Source organism: Phyllostomus hastatus, unplaced genomic scaffold, assembly GCF_019186645.2.
Source record: "Phyllostomus hastatus isolate PE091 unplaced genomic scaffold, TTU_PhHast_1.1 phas_contig_34, whole genome shotgun sequence".
NCBI lineage: Eukaryota > Metazoa > Chordata > Mammalia > Chiroptera > Phyllostomidae > Phyllostomus > Phyllostomus hastatus.
Genome location: NW_025333857.1, coordinates 29025493 through 29046133, shown reverse-complemented (window position 1 = coordinate 29046133; position 20641 = coordinate 29025493). Strand labels below are relative to the sequence as shown.

Below are 20641 nucleotides of genomic sequence, written 5' to 3'. Positions count from 1 at the left end.
ATGTGGGTGAATCTTAAAGACATTATGCTAAGTGAAATAAGCCAGTCACAGAAGGACAAATACCACATGATTCCACTTATATAAGGTATCTACATAGTCAAACTTATAGCAGCAGGAAGTAGACTGGTGGTTGCCAGGGGCTGGGGTACGGGAAATGGAGAGTTGCTATTCAGTGAGTTCAGAGTTTCAGTTATGCAAGATGAAAACATTCCAGAGCTCTGCCGTACAACAACATGCATGTAGTTAACCATACTGCACTATACACTTTGGATACTTATACCAAACCTTTCCTTCATCAGTTTAATATTGTTAAAAATAGACTATATATAGAACCCCACTCTGCTTTTAAGCAGGGATTCCCTTCAGAAGAACTGATCAAATATGTTGAGTGACCTGGAGAACGGAGAAGTTAGAAAGCATAATTTTCTAAACTAATAGGGTCTGGCACAAATAACGCTCGTCTTCCCCCTTTTATTACATAACATCTTTGCCCTTGCTGGTGTGGCTCAGTGCATTGAGTGCCAGCCTGCTAACCAAAGGGTTACTGGTTTAATTCCCCAGTCAGGGCAAGTGCCTGGGTTGTGGGCCAGTTCCCCATTAGGGGGCGTGTGAGAAGCAACCACACATTGAATTTTCTCTCCCTTTCTTTCTTCCTCCCTTACCCTTTCTCTAAAAATAAATAAATAAAATCTTTTTAAAAAGCTTGTATTACAAAATCATAAGCATATAATTTTCTAACACAACGATATCACATGCAAGCACCATATGACATTTTAGGTGAAATGTTCAAATTGTTGTCCATCTCCTGCAAGACATTCACGTACTCTACCAACCACACTCAATGGTGTTACTTCTTCCGGACCCTGTATTCTAAGCAATTTCAGTTTAATTAAGTTCCTGTAATGCTTTAAGATGTGAGATTAGATGACCTCAAAAACATTTAAGTCTGAAAATTATCAACACAGTTCAAAAAATACATTTTTAGGAAGAGTTCTAATATAATAGTCATAAACAGAACCAATTTAGTTAGAAATATTTAAAAATATTTTTAAGATTTTTTTTACCTGATCAAGATGAGGGTGTATTGTTGGCAAATGTTGAAGTTTTTCCTGCAAACTAAAACAACTCATTATAAATTCAGAGATCAATACATTTTTTATTTAATCTTATACATTTCTTAGAGATACAAAGCTACACAAGGAAGAGAAAATCCAGCGTTGAATCTATTACATGTTGCTCACATATTCTAATAGAGAAAATCTGGCAGACTGTTTTAAAACTTAAAAATGTACACACGTCCCCATACATAAATACAATGTAAAGAAAAACTAATCTTTAGCAACACTATTTTGTGTGGGTAAATATGTCAGTAGATTTCTTTTTAATTCCAACTGATCTAATACAGGCCCAGAAAAGTGCAAATAAGCATTTTTACTATTGCTCAAAATTTCACCAACTCTCCCCATGCTTTCTAATATGAAAATGCTGGTACCTAAAGAAAGTTAGAAGAATACAATTTCCTTTATAAACGTTTTCCCTTGAACATGACTACTTAGTAAAAAAATAAACAGTATCCATAAATGTAAGTCTTCTATATACTCAGTTACTGGTAAAAACAAAAAGTCAGAATCTTAAAAACGCATTGTTCTGAGAGAAAAAGAGGGAGAAGATCAATATGGCATAACAGATTATAACCATAACAAATGTAGCAAACATTTAGACACTGATGGGGATAGGACTGGGAAGAGGGAAGGACTTAAAGCCTTGCAGATGTGTTGCCCTGAAGAACAGTGAGGGGTAAATTAGTAACAGCAAGTTTAGGAAAAAGAAAAGGCTTATAGGGACTATTGGAGTAAGTCCCTAGGAGGGGAGGGGCTCTTAGTAGGGAAAGTGTCAGATTAGATATCCCCAGCTGGTTGCTCAGGAATGGAGTCTCCGTGTAATAACTGAACACAATGAAAAGTTATGCAAAAGCTCACAGCAGGGGCATCCCATTAAACAGCTACTTCTTTAAGTGTCACTAATGCATTATAACTGTTCTTAAGCAAGTCACATGCTCTTTCCCTACATTCAATATTTAATGTTGTTGGACAATGACTGCCTGACACTTCCACAGGGCAGGAGGAAAACGTTTTCTTCTGCCCCCTTCAGGTCCCTGGCTGGGTCTGAAAATTAGACTGATAAAGACAGAGCAATAGGAGGAAAGCATACAATTGCTGAAGTTTTCCAGGACACAGCAGTCTTCATAAGGAAATGAAGACCCAAATAAATGCTTAAGGCATAGTGGTCTCGTGTTGGGCCTGGCGAAGAGTGCAAAGCCATGGAAAGACATGACAGGACAGAGTGTGAGCCAAGTGCAGTGAACTGGGAAAACTCGGTGGGTCTGCTCCTTTAGATTCCTCTGCGTGTCCGTTTGTCTTCAGACATAAGGATGCTCCTTTCCTCCGGGTGTAAGAAGGAGACTCTCACATGAGGGTTTTATTGACCCATCTACTTCAGAGGAAATGGAAGAAAACATTCATAAATCATATGTCTGATAAGGGGTTAATACCTGGAATATACAAAAATCTCCTATAACTCAGCCACAAAATCAAAATCAAATAACCTGATTTAAAAATGAGCAAAGTACTTAAATGGACATTTCTCCAAAGATGATATACAAATGGCCAATAAGCATATGAAAAGATTTCAACATCTCTAATCATTAGAGAAATGCAAATCAAAATCACAATGTGCAACCACCTCATACCCATGAGGACAGCTACTACCAAAAACAACAAAAAGTATTGGCCAAGATGTAGAAAAACTGAAACCCTTGTGAACTGCTGGTGGGAACGTAAAATGGTGCAGGTACTATGGAAAACAGCATGACGGTTCCTAAAAAACTTAAAAATAGAAATACCACAGGCTACAGCAATCTCACTTCTGGGTATATATCCAAAAGAATTGAAAGCAGAATCTTGAAGAGATATTAGCACACCTATGTTCATAACAACATTATACACCATAGGGGAATATTACTTAGCCTTTTAAAAGGAAGGAAAGAAATCCTGTCATATGCTAAAACATGGATGAACCTTGAGGACTTGGTGAAATAAGCCAGTCATGATAAGACAAATACTGTTTGATTCTACTGAGGAGTATCAAAGTAGACAGATTCACAGAAAAGAGCAAGAGAGTGATGGTTGCCAGGGGCAGGAGGGAGGGGAACATGGAGAGCTGTCATTTAATAGGTGCAGAGTTTTAGTTTTGCAAGGTAAAAAAGTTCTTTAGAAGATATGAATATACTTTACTGAACTGTACACTTAAAAATGGTTAAGATGACTTAAAAAAAGATACTGATATCCAAAAAAGAAATTTACATTCTTCTCTACCTTATCAAAAAGATTCTTTTTAGGAAAAGAGGCAGGAACTGATCCATTACTGAGGGTAAAGGAGGTACCTGTGGTAACACCCCAAGCTAAAACTTTCTATGTATTTCATGTATTTTGTCATAGAAAGTATTACATATATTTGGTGTAGAAATATTAACAATTACTCTCTAACGTTAACTGCCATTTACACTATGATTTCTATAGGAAAATGTACTGTGATCTCCAAACATCCAATTAACAAAACTGTCAAGAACATAATCATTAGGAACGGTCTTTTATGTCAAAGGAATTATGGGAAGCTTAAACCAGGCGTGCAACTCTGTAAATCACTCCTCTACCTCTTACAGCTTTGTAATAATAGGTACATTACAACAAAAATGACCAAAATACAGGAAACATACCTTATTCCAGAGAGACTGTCAAAGGCATGAAGATCTAACACGTTAGAGAGATCAACTCTAAAAAAAAAAAAAAAGCAAAGTAACAGTGTGAAATTCTATGAAATATAATCAAGAAAAAAAATCTCAAAGATTCTTTTGCCAAAAGTGTAGACATAAAGGTTTATCAGTGTATCACAGTATTTTTAGAAACATAAAAACAACAGGCAAGGAACAAAAAGTTTGTAAAAAATTATTTTGTGGATTTTATACACAAATTTCAAAATCTGGGTAAATGGTGTAAGATCAAGACTACTTGACTGTTGCTTCAATAAGGTATAATTTTTTAGTTTGTTGGGTGTTTTTACTTTTAATTGTCTTTTCAATTCTGAAAATTTATGAGCTTTGTTTTCTTTATTTATTGATTTTTTTAGAGAGAGAGGAAGGGGAAAAGAGAGAGAGAAGAGACATTAATTCGTTGCTCCACTTATCGATGCAGTCATTGGTTGATTCCTGTATGTGCCCTGACTGGGGATCAAACCCTCTCAACCTTAGTGTACTTGGACAACACTCTCACCAACTGAGCTACCCAGCTTGGGACTTTTGAGTTTTTCACATATATTTTTTATTACAAAAAGAAAAAAAAATCAGTTAACTGAAACTTTACAACGCAACGGTTTATTATTCAAAATATGAAATGAGAGTAGTGGAACAAATGGAAATAACATTATAACATAGGTGCACTACTTTTGGAATTTTCATATTTCTTTTACTCCACCTCCCTCCGTCCATGATATAACAGGTAACATTATAAGACTGTGAGGAGTCAAACAACCACTGTGTGTATTAGAAATATTCACTCTAGGACCCCATCTAGATACAAAGAATGTGATTTTATTTCATTTTCTTCAGAATGGTGTTGCATATAGACTAAAACTTTCTGGTTAGTGATCTATCTGAATAAACATTATTTCTGTTAGAATAATTTAGTAGTAAATAATTAAACTGTATTAGGAAAGCAAGAATTCAAATAAAAAATATTATATCAAAATTAGCATGAGATCTGATTTAAATACATATATTTATAAAAACTAGTGATTGAGTTCTAATTTTTACAAGCCTATAAAACAGTAAAGGACAGTGATTTTTCTACAATCAAAGCTACAATCAAAGAATGTTTAAAGACAACAACAGTATAATTCAATTTCAAAATTAGATTCCAGGAACTTCCCAAACATTTATTAAATTTTTCCACGAGGAAAACAAAACTTTGTCACATTCAAGATTTTTTAAAATGCATAAACATGTAAGCTAAATCAACTCCCTTAACTTAGGACTGACTGACCAGCTGTGTCTGCTTTGTTCATTCTCAACAGCCTGCCACAAATTCACACTTGGGCCCACACTCCACTCTTAGACTATGAATGCTTATCCTGGCACAAGGCAGACAGATTCCCAGCTTTTTAAAAGAAGAACACTTCAAAGTTCTATGTTAATAGACTGTAACAATATTTCAAATTCTGGACACTGTAGATGAGCAGAATTAGGAAAATGATCAAGAAGTAAATGCTCCATGAAGAAATCTTTGAATATCAATTTAAATGAGACCAAAGCCTTAACATTAAACATATCCCCCTTTTCACTATCACAACTGAGCAAATATTTATATTGATAGGTGATGAATGAAATTTTCCCCCAAGTTTGTTATCTTTATCTCAGGAAATAGCTTAAGGTTTAAGAAAGTTTACAGATGCCAACTGTGCCAATATCAAAATTCAGGCCAACTGTTTGAAAAACAAAAGTCAGTTTTGAAACACGAGCTTCTAAATAAACTAGTTTCGCTGTGACAGTGTCCTTGAAAATACATAGATTTAGAGATAATTCTGCTTTATCCCAGATTCCTTTGACATTTCCAGAACAGAGAGGACCAACAACAGATCTGTGCAAGTAGAGTTCTACAGAGAATAAAATATCAAAGCCTCTTACTGTATTCTCACCAGATTCTCAATGGAGAATAAAAGGAAAAATCCTAAGCTTCCAGATGAAAGTTACCATGGACTTTCTTCAAATCTGTTATCACCATGAAAAGGGAAAAAGGGCTGTGGACATGGACAACAGTGTGTTGGCTGCAGGGAGAAGTGGGGATAAGAGGGATAAATGGTAATGGAAAAAATACAATAAAAAAGTTTTAAAAACAGAACATGAATGAGCTATAAATACAAGGGTTTATTTTGGTACTCTCAATGCTGTTCCATAAATAGAAATTAAATAAATATGTATTTATGTTTTTGTCAATAAGCAAAATAAAAAACATCAGGCATTTTTCAAAACATTAATATAAAAAATAAGGAAAAACGAGGACTACGACCATTATGTAAAAACTAAATGAGAGAATAAGGCAAACGTAAAGAGGGAGATAAACACTTTCAAAGAACATCTATTCTTCTAACTTCTGGAACTGCCTATGCCAGGAGTGCCTAACCAATGAAGAGTTTTCAGTGTTCCCCATGTCTGAAGAGCACTTTAAGTAGACAGGAGAATGGCAAGGAAGAGGGCTCTGGCTGTCCAAGGTGGAGAGGGGAGTTCAGGGGCGACTCCAGGGATATTGCCTACAGTCACCTTTTCAAGTTCCAGGAGTCTCACGAACAGGGGCCACCAGCCAATTCCAGATCTATGAATTATCAATACTGTCCAACAGAGAAGTCCTAACACTAGACTTTAATTTTCAAATGTTCTCCCCAGTGGCACCTCAAATGACTACAAAACTGAACTAATCACCTTCACTAAACTCACTAACATCACCTTACCCCCAAAATTGCCCCCCCTTCTCTTATTTACTAACCTGGAAAAACTGCACCATATTTAATCCATTTCCCAAGAGTCATACTGCTTTTAAAATCCTCCCTTAATTCCCTGCTGCCTACAGGAGAAAATACAAACTATGTATCATGGCATTCAAGACCTTTTATGGTTATCACTTTGGTTATATCTTTTTCTCTCTGCAACATAATACCATAGGTTTTAGTCATTCTAATATATTCACAGGCCCCTGAAGTACAAAATATTCCTTTGGTCTAGAAAGCTATTACTATTCTTGTCCACCTGGAAAACTCCTGTTCATTCAACTCAGATCAGTGATCAAGACTCAGGTCAATGATTACCTTCTCAGTCAAAATTTTCTCATGCTTCATCAAGAATTGAGTAATTGTTCCCCTATCTTCTTTATCTTACAGGACCCTGTGCATTTAATACTTCTGCTATATAATAATACTTGATATATTGGTGTTTGCTTCTATCTCCTTCAAATGACTCCTCTCTTCCAAGGCAAAGTTTTTGCCTTATCCATTGCCTAAATCTTTAACATGCCATAAACTGTCTAGCAACTAATAGAATGCTCAATAAATAGTCTGTTGAACAGATTAAGTTATTATCAACAAAGTGGATTTTGGTTTTTCTCTGTTTAGTTCACTTACATCTCCAAGGCTTTTTAAAAGTGAAAAAAAAAAAAAGATAAGAATGATATTCCTAATCTCCCCCTTCTGCTTCTGCAGTCTATATGGTCCATTAGAACTTCCATTTTCCACAAAATCAACTTAAGTCTTACCAATAAAACAATGCTATACATCATTCTCATTCCTTAAATACTGTCAAGGTAAGCCTTTCTTATGTATGCTTGTAGCAGCTTTACTATTGTCAGTTCTCTTCATTGTCATCATTTGTCAATCACAAGATGCTTATGGGATGTTAAAAAAATACACACAGTAAAACTAAACTTCCATCACAGTGATTTCAACTAGTTTGTTAAAAACCAAATCCCTAGCTTCTAAACTGGGAAGCTGAAGTTGCTATACCTCAAGGAGTTTGGGAAAATATTTAATATAAGATTCATGACCTAATAGTAAGAATTCTACCATGGAGTTCTGATCTACACTGAAAAGGATCCTAATCCAACATCAATCCTCAACATAAGAAGTACTACTTCAAAGTCCCTAGATTCTCAGATGCACTGGCTAACACCAGGCATTGAAAAAAACAAGAAAAAAGGAGATTTTATTCACTTGTTCATTCATCCATTTGCAGTAATAAAATTTAATCATTGCATGTTTGCTGTTCTAGAATATAACAGAACAAATGTTAGAAATGTCATGTAAGGCCCTGGCTGGCGTAGCTCAGTGGACTGAGTGTGGGCTGTGAACCAAAGGGTCATTGGTTCAATTCCCAGTCAGGGTTGCAGGCCAGGGTTGCATCCGCAACATGCCTGGGTTGTGGGCCAGGTCCCCAGTGGGGGCCATGTGAGAGGCAACTGCATATTGATGTTTCTCTCCCTTTCTCCCTCCCTTCCCCTCTCTAAAAAAACAAATAAATAAAATCTTTCTTTAAAAAAGAAAGTAGTGTCATATAAGTATCAAAATCGTTACATAAGCTATTCAAGGTGAAACCTTTATGCTGGACATAGAGGTCCTAAATAAAAACCAACAAAAAGAAAAATTAAGATAAATTCATGGACCTTTAAAAACTGATTTGATATATTTGTAACTATGAAACAAAGAAATGCTATTATGACAGAATCACAGCTATTTATGGATATGATTTTTAAAACCTCATTTAAGCATTAAAGGGTTGTCTGTCATTTCATAAAAAAGAGAAAAATTAAGGAGAAAGGAAACAGTAAAATGCAATAGGAAGACAGATACTGAAGAATGGCTCACAGTATAAGGCAGGTTATCGGAGGTTTTCCACAGTGGAATTTGAAACGCAGGGAGCACATATGGTGTGTGCTTGTACAGAACTTACACTCAGGGCATTGTTCTGCTACCTCTGCCAGCTGATGAGTGGCTCCTGAGAATGCATACCAAATTAATTCCCCCGCTGCTGACATGCATATAAGCAGCTGCTGCTGTTACTGCCTAATGCTTATGACAGTCTTTCAGCAACTCTAATCTCTGCCATAGCAGATGAGCCACTCATCGAAGGCCTCTCCTGCACTTTCAAGGAAAGAATCTCTGAATTAAAAACTGGGCGGCAGCAGGCTGTAAGCTGTGAGTCTCAGAGCTGCTGGCTGCATAATGCTGGGTCTCTCAGCTGCTGAGCCATTCTTGCTAAAAACAAATGAGCTTAATGAAATACCCCTGTACAGAAATTTCCTGAAATCTGTTTCAGTGAAAAAATCAGAGTTCAACCCACAGAAATCAATTTCACAGATGTTTTAAAAACATAATTTTATAAAGTAGCACATCTGTATAAACACAATGAAAAGAGAGAAAAATCTACAGGAAATGGAAATCAAAATTTTTAAAAAAGAATGTGACAAAACTTAAAGGTTCCATGTATTTTTTACATGACAGCTTATTTTTACAACCATTAAACACTAAGAGGATTTTTAAAATATTAAAAAGCTACTTAGATAGCTCAAATTAAAATATAATTCCTAGTAATATACTTTTTTCAGATTTCTATACTAGTTAGAGGAAAGTCCTATGTTCTCCTCTTCATTAGGCAAAAGCAGCTACAAAGTGCCATTATGGCTCTACGGTCTCAGTTATAAGAAGAAGAAGCAAATATGTTAAATAAATATATCAAACTAATTTAAAAAGAACATTTAAACAACATTTTTGGGTCCTATTTTTTAAAAATATGCATGTATCTTATATTAGAATCAACAATATTTATTAATTATTTAATATTTACTAAAATTATTTATTGTTAATATCAGTAATAGTTTTTTAAAAGTACCTTGATCTTTGTGTTTCTAAAATTTTTCCCAGTCCATTTACTGATCTGAAATAAATTTCAAAGTGAGGAAGAAAAGGCAAAGCAGTGTTAAGTTTTTTTAAGAAGTACACAAGGCACATTATTTCTAAAATATGAAGTAATAAGCATATACAAATATACCTCTAACTAGAAAAAACAAAACTTATATACTGTGTTTTTTAAAGAACACACAGTGTACATTATGTCTGAAATATGAAATAAGCATATACAAATATATCTAGAACTAAAAAAACAAAAAAAATAGAAAACAAAACTTACATAATTTAATTATCCTTTTTCTTTTAATCATAAGTCAGGCATATTTCACTGAGGCATTAAAACAGGATGTGCAAAAATCTACGGCACAACTCAGAGACTACGGGCTGCTTTGTGATTTACGAACAGACCCTTCACTTTAGAAAATGTGATTCATAAATAGCCAGTAACTCCAATGCTCTTAAAATGAGTAGTCAAGTAAAACATTTTATTGATACCCAATATTCCTGAAGCACACTTTGTAGAAATGACTATATACGTTAGAAATAAAAACCTAGCTGGGAGTGACTTTGACCCCAGCCTGTCATCAATACTCACAGTAACACTTAAGTCACACTTTTCAAGTTCTTCTATAGACTAAGCTTTTCAAATGTAAGCAGAATCTCTACCCACTCCACCAGCTCTTCCCTTTCTAATACTAAGATAATAAAATATGGCCCCTGTTATATGGCGTTAGAAATACTTGTTAAATCTTTTTCAACATACTATACACCTGATCTAGCTACCTTTATATCATTAATTCCATTGCCCTTAGGGTTACTTGCCGACGATATTTGCTGTTTGTTCAAGTGTGTTCTCATGGGTAAGGCTTCCTGCATACGATAATTCTAAGGCAAGTCTTTCCACTATTTCACAAAATTCTTAATCTTTTTTTTTGAGTATACTCTATAACATGGTGGCTATTTCCTCTCAAACATGTTTACTTTCTTCCAACTCACCAAATCGAATTCTGAGTCAGTTGTAAGCCTGATGTACAATGGAGTGTGAAAAGCCAAAAGGGTCTGTAATTTATCAACGTGCTTTGCCCAAATTCCTTTCTGGTATAGCTGTGTAGTACAGACTGGCAACAAGCTGGCTGTCAGTCTTGCTGGTACTGGAGATGCAACTTAGTGAGTATAGAAGTGAGTATAGAGAATGTTTGCTACATAGATTGTGTTCTTTTTCTAGCAAACACAAGGATGCACAGGATTTTGAAAAGAGAAACAAAATTTAGGGAACCAATGACAAAAGGGGTAAAAGAAGTAATTTTCATTCACTGGCTCAACTTTTTAGACTTTTCAAAATTGTCAACTACCTTTTTATTTCTTTTTTTATTCACTGTAACTTGAAATTACTTTATAAACTAAGAAAAAAATTACAATCTAATAATGATAGGAGCTAATAGCTCACTTACTATGCACTGGGCACTGCACAAAGTTTACCAACATTATATTCAGGAAGCAGGTATTACTCCTCTATTTTACAGATGAGACTTAAAAAAGTCTCATCGTAAGTCTCATCAATAAAAAGTTTCTTATCGTAAGAAACAGACTGAGAATTAGAACCCAAGCAGATTCTGAAGTCCATGACCTTAAATACTATGCAATACTATCTGCCCTGCACATGGAGACGTTATTACAGCTTTTTAATTAAAGGCTGAGAGAACATTACTATTAAAATAAAACCAACTATGGAGAAAAAATGGATTTTTTTCTTCTGTAATCATTATGATTGCAGCCAATCTCCTAATGAAACTGAGCTTCGTTGATTCAATTTATAACAGATACTATATGAATTAGCACTGACAGATTCAAAATCTGATGTCAGCTGATCATGTCCACTAAAGATGACTAATAATAAAAGCTATTCAATGTCTCTTTAGAGGTGACATTTATTAGTTTAGTTCTTATAAAATAATTCAAAGTCCCTGAACTCTAACCTCATTTGAAAAGTCCAACTACTATTACATCATTTAACACGTATTTGAGTATAATTCATATTATCCTGTATTGATTAGCCTTGGCCATGGACACTGTAGACATTAAAACAAGCTGAAAAACATGTATAGTTAGTAGACAGTTAAGGAAGACAAAGTCAATGAGAGTTCAGGTAAAAGTGAAACCACAAGAGTTTGGGAAGGCTTCACAGAGAAGAGAGGAAGAAAAGGGTGGGGAGGGGAAGGGCTCTAAAGAATGGATAAAATTACTGGAAAAAAGAAGAAAAACAGAGAATAAAAAGAAATTCGAGGACTGGCAGAGGGAGAGAGAACACAATATGAGTAATAAAAGAATTTCACAAGACCCATCTATGAGAAAGGAAGTAAATGATCACCTTGGTTACACTTACAGAACTTTGTGTAAGAAAAAAATCAAAGAGAAGACAGAAAAAGGAGGATGAAGTCAGAAGACCTTGCATATCAGTCTATGAACTTTGAACTATGTTCTGTAAGCAATAGGGAGTAACTTCATATATTATAATTTATATAACAGTTACTTAGGCAACAATGATATATGTGATTCTCTAACGGTACATGGTAAAAATATTTTGTATAGTACACTTTGAATTTGTAGGTACTTAAGACATAATTTTGTACCTAATTGTTGTTCTTAATTTGTTTAAATCCTCTTCTGAAACCAAGTCTGTTTTATTGATGATGATGATATCTGCCAAAGCAACTTGCCTAAATTAGCAAACAAGAACAACTGTCAAAAAAGAAGTGTTAAGAAATTAAAAACTAAGTAAAACATCTCCTTCAGATCAACTGTTAAAAACTATATTAATACTCTATACAGTAATTCAATTTACTCTTAACCTACTTATTCCTCAAATAGTAAGGATAAATTATACTAGTCACTAAAATATTCATATTTCACATTATTCCTTAAAAATATTTAGAGTACTTTCACTTGCTACTCTAGAACTAGAAAGACAAGCCTCAAAAGTTCTATAAACAAGGATGATTTACAATTATGATGATTGTCAACTCATGATTTTCTTTGTAAAGAAAGGTATAAAATTCAGATATACAATATGGTAAAAAATAAGGATGGTCTACATACTAAAATATTCCATGTAATAGTTATCATAATTTTCAAAGAAAGACAGGTGAATAAGTTTATTTAACATTAAAACTATATTAAACAGTTTTTTAAAAAACGACACTTGAGGAGATTTATCAGGATCTCTAACAGTATATACTTCCCCACTAGGAATATATATTCTCTGTAAAACAGATATATGTATGTTCAAGTTAAAGAATCCATTTAACAGAAGGTTGAATAAGAAAATAGCTTTCTATAACTATAAGTTATATATTCTATTAACAGGACTGGTAAAGCTGAGGAGTCTTTAAATTTTCCTCAATGCTTCAGGAAAGTTTAATCACTAGAATGTTTATTCCTAATACTAGTTTTACACTACCTGAAGGTATAGCTGATAAATAACGCACCCAAATTTTCAAAAAAAAATTAACTTGAATTCATTAAAAGCCTCGACTTCAACAGTATGCATATCACAATCCCATTATATGAATAAAGACTGAATGTGCCCATTTCAAAATACCTGTATAAACAGTTGTGATCTTTAAAGTGGACGTCTTTTACGTTTAGCTTTATTTTGGCTTTTATAATATGTTGACATTTGCTATTTGGCTTATTTACATTTTCTATAATAAACATATTTTAATAAAGAGAAAAGTTACAAAGACATTTACGTTCAGTCTCATTTCGATCAAAACCATATATTAAATGCAGTGTTTAGGCAGGATTACAAAACAACAGAGTACCACAATCCAAACCGATGGGGAATCTATCGCTGGCTTGCAGTCTTCATTATTTATGTCTGGATCATCCACTGCAGAGCTCAAGGGACCTCCCTCTTAAACCCAGCAGCATATATAGTAACTGTCATTTATCCAAAACCTTTTTTCCATTAGGGAGAATATGCTTAGGGTAGGCAAACTAACTTAAATATTTATAAGTCTCAAGACAAACTTAACAGGGGCATAAAGGTATTTAAACAAAAAAATCTTCTAAATGTCAAATTAAAACTAGATTCATATTTGTCCCTCTGTTGTTCTGAGTAACAGTGAACATTTGAATCAAATGAATTACTGTTAAAGAAGGCAATAAGTGAGCCAACTTTTTTATAATCATCTTCAATCCCAAAGAAATTAAATGAGGACAAGAAAATATTTTTAAATGTTAACATTTCCCACACACATCACAGAGAACTCCTGTCCCCAGCACTTATTTTATACTATAATAAAAAAGTTTTAAATAAAATTTTAGTTATCAGACCATTATAAACAGTTAGCAGTAATTCAACTACAGGAAAAAAGATAAATTCCTTGACTTATGCTTTCATATTTCTCTGTTTTTGGTTTCATATTAATAATTTTCTTTCTAATTAGCCAGTAATCAATATATACTTTAAATATGAATACCTAGAAGCTTCATTGATAAGGCCATCAGGTTTTTCTTCTGTTAAATGCTAGACAAAAACAAAGTTTGAAAAAAGTTACTGTGGTATAACAAAATCAAATGTTAACACAAAAAATTTTACTTTAGAGACTTCTTTCTTGCCTCTGATAGACTTTAACAAGCTCTACTACTAAATACACAAATTACTTTTCTGTTTGTAATTTTTTCCTACAGTGAACCCACAGGTGCATTTTTTGGGGGGATGGGGATTAAATTGTGTCCCCTGACATCATCTTTTTTTTTAAAAAAAAACAAATCCTCCATATTTATTTATTTTTTTGCAGTTTTATTGAGAAATGATATCATAATGTAAGTTTAAGACATGCAGCATGATTTACATATAGAAAATCGTCCTGAAAATCCTCAGGCATTTTCCTTTTTACAAAATTATTCTTGTTCTAAATATTCATTATTACTTACTTACAAGACAACCACTGAAATTGTACTTTCATAAAATCTAATATACTTCCCCCATTCCTATCTGACTCTAGAGCACTTAGTAACAGGATTTGTTATAGCCTAATATACTTCCCTTAAAAAACTACACTTCAGAAGATTTATCAGGATCTTTAGCAAGTATCTTCAACACTATAAATATGTATATTCTCTGTAAAACAGATACACGTAAATTCAAGTTAAAGAAACCCGCTGACACAATGCCAGTAACAACACAGTCCCACTCCCCACCCCAGAATGGCACAGCACTGGGCCCTTCCCATACCTCAGACACAAATATGCTGAGAGGGGTACAGCCCTAAATCTAGCAGGAAAGCAGTTTATCCTTTATAAACACTTGAGTGATCTGGCCTCTTGATGCAACTGTTTATTTTGCTGACCTCTCCAGAGTCAAGCTAACTCCCAAAAAATATTTTGACATTGACTTTGAGACCCACAGGTAGTTCTCATCTCTCTGGGGTCAGTTGTTATTTTTCCATAATCCTACTTCTATCCCTAACGTTACCAATGCCATAAAGTTCCTCTGAAAAATGTTTCACTTTCATTACCTTACCGCTCAAACGTTGCCTATTTAAAGTCAGAGGCAGTTAAAATTCATATTCTTTGAATATGAATCAAATTTCACAGTTATTAAATCCTTTTATACACATTATCTCATTTAGCCTTCATAACAATTATGGGAAAAGGCTTGTCTCCTCATCTTATAACAGAAGAAACTAAATCTAAAACTGTAACCATCACAGGACACTCTATTATAGGGTTATTTTTTAAAAACTGAAAATGTGCTCAATAGAAGTAAAATGAACATAATTAAAAATCTTTATGAAAGCTTTTCATTTTACAAAATCTGTCTTGTAAACATGTTATTAAAATGTTAATAATTACATAAAAGTATATTCATAAAGATTATCTAAAAATTACATCCGAAATGGTTCGCTGTGCTCACTTTTGGAGCACACATACTAAAAATATTTCACCAAACCAACTTTGTAATTCAAGGGGAGGTAGAGCATTAAGGTATTTGGATAGCTTGAAACCTAGAAGTAAACTGGTAATAATTGTATTTAATAGCATTGGTTACGTCTATAGAGAAAAGCTTTTTTCTTCTAAAGGTTTGCCAAATTCTATTTCAGGGGAAATAAGACTAAACTAAAACTATAGTCATGATGTACTGATTGTCACTTTAGGTACAATCCTAAAATAAATTTACTGTAGACTCACTCAAATCATGGAAGTCACAGACCTTGGAGCATATTGGAGCAAAAATCATACCTTTCCAAGACCAAATTTACTATTTTTGCTAATTATTCTTAGCCTGGGGCTGTAACGAATCCTAATATTGTGTCCTCATGAGAATAAGGCTGTTACCTGGAAAGAATACCTCACACTGAGATTCAACAAATAATTGTTAAATGAATTCTAATTAACACCTCGTATCTGTTGACATAGATACATGAATGCTGTTACTTGAAAAATTCTATACAACACAAAGCAACAAATTCCCTTCTATTCAGTAGTGAATCTATTTAACAAAGATGTATTTTTAGCAAAGCATCTGTTCCTGAATAATCCTGTAATACTATTCTTTTTAAAAAAGATTTTATTTATTTATTTTTAGAGAGAGGGGAAGGGAAGGAGAAAGGGAGGGAGAGAAACATCAATGCATAGTTGCCTCTCGAGTGACCCCACTGGGGACCTGGCCTGCAACCCAGGCATGTGCCCTGACTGGGAATCGAACCAGCAACCCCTTGGTTCACAGACTGGAGCTTAATCCACTGAGCCACACCAGCCAGAGGATAAGAATATTGTTCTTTTAAAAAATATTTTTCAAAACATGATTATTATTGACCATTTGGAAGCTTTATTTAGATATATTGGGTTGGCCAAAAAGTTCATTTATTTTTTTCTGGATGATGGCTCTATTAGTGCTTAGTTGTCTTTAACTTCATTTGAAATAATTTGTTACATTATATTGTGACAACTATCACATCGGCCTGCATTTAAAAAAAATTATCAAAATTGGTGAATTTTTGTGCAGCCATTTTAATATTGAAGATGGAAGAAAATATGCAACATTTTTGGTGTATTATGCTTCATTATTTCAAAAAAAGTAAAACACAGCTGAAACACAAAAAAGGATTTGAGCAGTGTATGGAGAAGGTACTGTGACTGATCAAATGTGTCAAAATTGGTTTGTGAAGTTTCTCGGCACTATTGACACTTTGGCCAAATAATTCTTTGCTGTGGGGCTGTCTTGTGCATTGGAAGATGTTTAGCAGCACCCTGGCTTCTACCCACTAAAAGCCAATAGTAAGAAACAGCTGACATACTCAAAATATCCACATCAACAAAGTTATTGGTGAAAATGAAAAATGTATCTTTTACTTTACAGAAAAGTAAATGGACTTTTTGGCCAACCCAATAAATTTGGGACTAGTGCCTGTGAGCTGGTACAGAATAAAAAAGGTATGGCAAGTTTTGAATTTCCATACCTAAATGGAACTAATAAAATAGTAGTTTCACAAAGTAATTCATGTTTTTAATGCACTTACTAATACTTCTCCAGAAGATTAGAAATCTTCACTCAAAGCTAAACGGGAGAGATGGATAATGCTTTAATACCTCCAGGCAGCCAAGAATTACCACATATAAAAACACATTAAAATTTTCTAAAATAAAAACCTGCCAATACATATATCTCTATTAAGAATATGGTATGGCTCAGTGGGTTGGGCATTGTCCTACAGACCAAAAGGTTGCAGGTCTGATTCCTGGTTGGGGCACATGCCTGGGTTGTGGGCCAGTTCGTGGGTTTGGGGTGTGTGAGAGGCATCCAATAATGTTTCTTGTCTTGCACATTGGTGTTTTTCTTCCTCTCTCTCACTCCTGTCTACAAATAAATAAAATGCTGGGGAAAAAATATGACATGTGCCCTGGGCAATGTGGCTCAGTTGGTTGGAGCATCTTCAAATAATCAGAAGGTCATGGGTTTGGGCTAGTGTATGTCTCCACACCATGCCCCTCTCCTCTCTTGGAGGGTGAATAAAACTTTACTCTCTACACTCCCTTCTCTTTGTGAATTCTTTCACAGCCCACGTCAGTGACCACCCTAATATTTTGGTGTCCTGTACAGGGACATTCTCTACTTCTCCCTCTCCTCCAGCCCCCTGAGACCTGTGGCTAGCAGAGCAGGGGGCAGCAGAAGCGCAACCCTGGCTAACCCTCTAACTCTGCCTCTGAGAGGTTCAGAGAGGGAATCTTAATCCTTCTCCTCTGTCTTTCTGGACTCTGTGAACAGCCTCCTCCTTATCCATCTTAAAAAAAAAAAAGAAAGGTCATGGGTTTGATTACCAGTCAGGGTATATATACCAGGGTTGTGGGTTTGATCCCAGTCAATGCATGTATGAGAAGGCAGACCATCGATGCTTCTCTGTCACATCAATGTTCCTTTCTTGCTCTCTCTTCCCCACCTTCCTCCCTCTCTGTCCAAAAGCAATGAAAAAAAAAAAGTCCTCAGGTAAGGATAAAAACCAAAAAGGAATATGACAAGTAATAATCACATAAAATTACAGCCAAAGAGATAAATGCCCTGTTCTACGCACATGTAAAAACTATACAGGACAGGCAACATGGCGGAGGAGTGAATGGAAGTCACACTAACACCCTGCCAGGACCAATCTGGAATTTCAACTAAATACTGGAGAAATCACCCAGAACAAACAACTGAACAATAGTGAGGAGAAGCCTTATAACCTCAACAGACAGAAGAATCAGCTTCAGCACAACCTGACTGGTAAGAAGTGCATTGGAGACTCGAGAAGGCTGGCTGGGCGCCCACAAGCAGCAGCGCTGGAGGGATAAATAAGCAGCAGCTTGGATACCCTGAAAAGAGTGGGATGTAAACCCTAAGCTGGGACCCCTGGCCTAGAGCACCAGAGCCCAAAAAGTATACAAATAACAACCACTAGCAAAAAGATGTAGGGTTGTTCTCTGCCAGAGATGGAGGTCTAGAGATGTAAACAGTTGTTTAAAGGGCCAACACACACATTTTAATTTGTAGCCACTTATCCTGGGCTCCAGCAAATAGGGGGTACAGAGAGGGCTAGAGACAGCTGAGAAAAGACTGGAAACAGAGGCTTTGGGGAAAGAACTGAGAAAGTAGCCTGGTGTTGAGTCATTTCCCATATGGCAGTGGTCATTCTGCTCAGGCAGACCACTCCCTTTTGAGCAGCAGCAGCCTGAGGGAAAGCAATAGCCCTGTCCCCAGGAAGGCCTCTGCCCTACCTTATGGTGTTTAAACCTGACTACTGCGTGCAGAATGAATAGATTAACAACTGAAGGAGAGAGCCACAGACAGAAGATCCCTGGAAGTCGCCAACAGGCTGCCTAAGGTCAAACAGGGTCAACATCTGACGTCACTAGAGGCGGATCCAGAAAGAAAAAATAGTGGTAAATACTAGGGACTACTAAGATGAAATCCACTGTGGTGTTCTCCATGATTTGCTATATTTTCTCACCTGCACAGCTTTTTAACATTCATTTCTTATCCTTCAAGTTTATGCAAATTCCACCTTCTTCATTCCCTTTTTTATTCATGATGTAAATTTTACTTTCTCTCTTCCCATTGCTGTGACTCCCAATTCTTATTAGTGCTACTCCCTCTACCCTCTCAAAACCATTTTTCTTTCAGTAGATCATCTCATATTCGCTCTCCTTTCTTATAATAGTCTTAATCTCTTTACACCCCTTATAAACACTGGTTCATTTGCTGTTGATAGTGGGATTGTGGGGGCAGTTATTTTTGCGGGTGTAGATTTATTTCCTGGGCTTTGTGGTTTTGTTCTGGCAGCACATACACAACTTCATACAAGACGTGGTGAGTGGAAGGACCCTCAGTCAACCAGCTGGAGGGAAAGAGACACAAAAGAATGAACCAACAACAATCAAAACCCAATTACATCCAGAGAGCCAACATCAACAACATAAAGGGCATCCCAAGAGCATCAAGTTTAGGAAGTCAAGGAGACTGCATTACTGAATCACACAAGTCTCCTGCCATAGAGAATCACACCACAAAGTCAGAGAGTCAGAACAGATCTTTTTAAGAAGAGGAAGCAAACAAGTAGAGTCTTGCAAATAAAGGGAAGAGAAAGAAACAACCCCCAATCAAAAGGAAAGGAAGAATTCTCAGAAAGAGTGCTAAATGAAATACAGGCAAGTCAACCATCAGATACTGAGTTCAAAGCAATGGTTATAAGGAAGCTGCTCAATGAGCTCAATGAGAATTACCAAAAACTACAGGGAAACTACAAGGAACTTACTGCAAACTATTTAGCATGAAAAAGGACTTAGAAACATTCAACAAGAGTCAAGAGGAAATGAAGAATACAATTTCTGAACTGAAGCACACAGTACAAGGAATCACTTGGCTGGTGTGGCTCAGTGGATTGAGTACTGCCTTGTGAATGGTTCAATTCCCAGGCAAGGAACATGGGTTGCAAGCTGGGTCCCTGGCCTGGGGCATGTGAGAGGCAAGCACACATTGATTTTTCTCTCCCTCTCTTTCCCCTCTCTCCAAAAATAAATAAATAAAAATCATTTTTAAAAATTATAAAAAAACAGTAGAAGGAATCAAAAGCAGGCTAGATGAAGCACAGGATTGAATCAGTGAGCTGGAGGACAAGGTAGAAAAAAACTCCAAGAGCTAGAAAAGAAAAAAAAAGACTCAAAAAGAATCACAAAAAGAGGGGTTAAGGGAACTGTAAGACAACATGAAACATAATAATATCCATATAATAGGTATAACAGAAGAAGAAGAAGAGGAGCAACGGATAGAAAACCTGTTTGGAAAAGTAATGATGGAAAACTTCCCTAAGGTGATGAGAGAGAGTCACACAAGTTCAGAGTACAGAGAAGGTCCCAATCAAGAGGAACCCAAAGAGGCCCACTCCAAGACATATCATAATTAAAATGGCAAAATTCCAAAACAAAGAGAGAATCTTAAAGGCAACAAGGGAGAAACAGGAAGTAACATACAAGGGAGCCCAGACAAGGCTAGCAGCTGACTTCTCAACAGAAGTACTACAAGCCAGAAGGGAATGGTAAGAAATATCCCAAATAATGAAAAGCAAAGGCCTGGAACCAAGATTACTCTACCCAGCAAGGC

At 35.5% G+C, this 20641-nt stretch overlaps 1 protein-coding gene across 4 annotated transcripts in view; it reads right to left on the bottom strand.

Annotated features, from left to right (window-relative positions):
* The window catches only part of LOC123820080 (COBW domain-containing protein 3), a 52586-nt gene that overhangs the window by 9795 nt on the left and 22150 nt on the right, over nt 1-20641 (bottom strand). For all 4 annotated transcript variants that reach the window (XM_045840787.1, XM_045840789.1, XM_045840786.1 and 1 more), the window contains exons 7-11: nt 13983-14029; nt 12132-12218; nt 9485-9529; nt 3776-3832; nt 1065-1116 (exon numbers count right to left, since the gene is read on the bottom strand). In XM_045840787.1, the coding sequence (XP_045696743.1) occupies nt 1065-1116; nt 3776-3832; nt 9485-9529; nt 12132-12218; nt 13983-14029 (288 nt within the window). The remainder of the gene's footprint in view (nt 1-1064; nt 1117-3775; nt 3833-9484; nt 9530-12131; nt 12219-13982; nt 14030-20641) is intronic.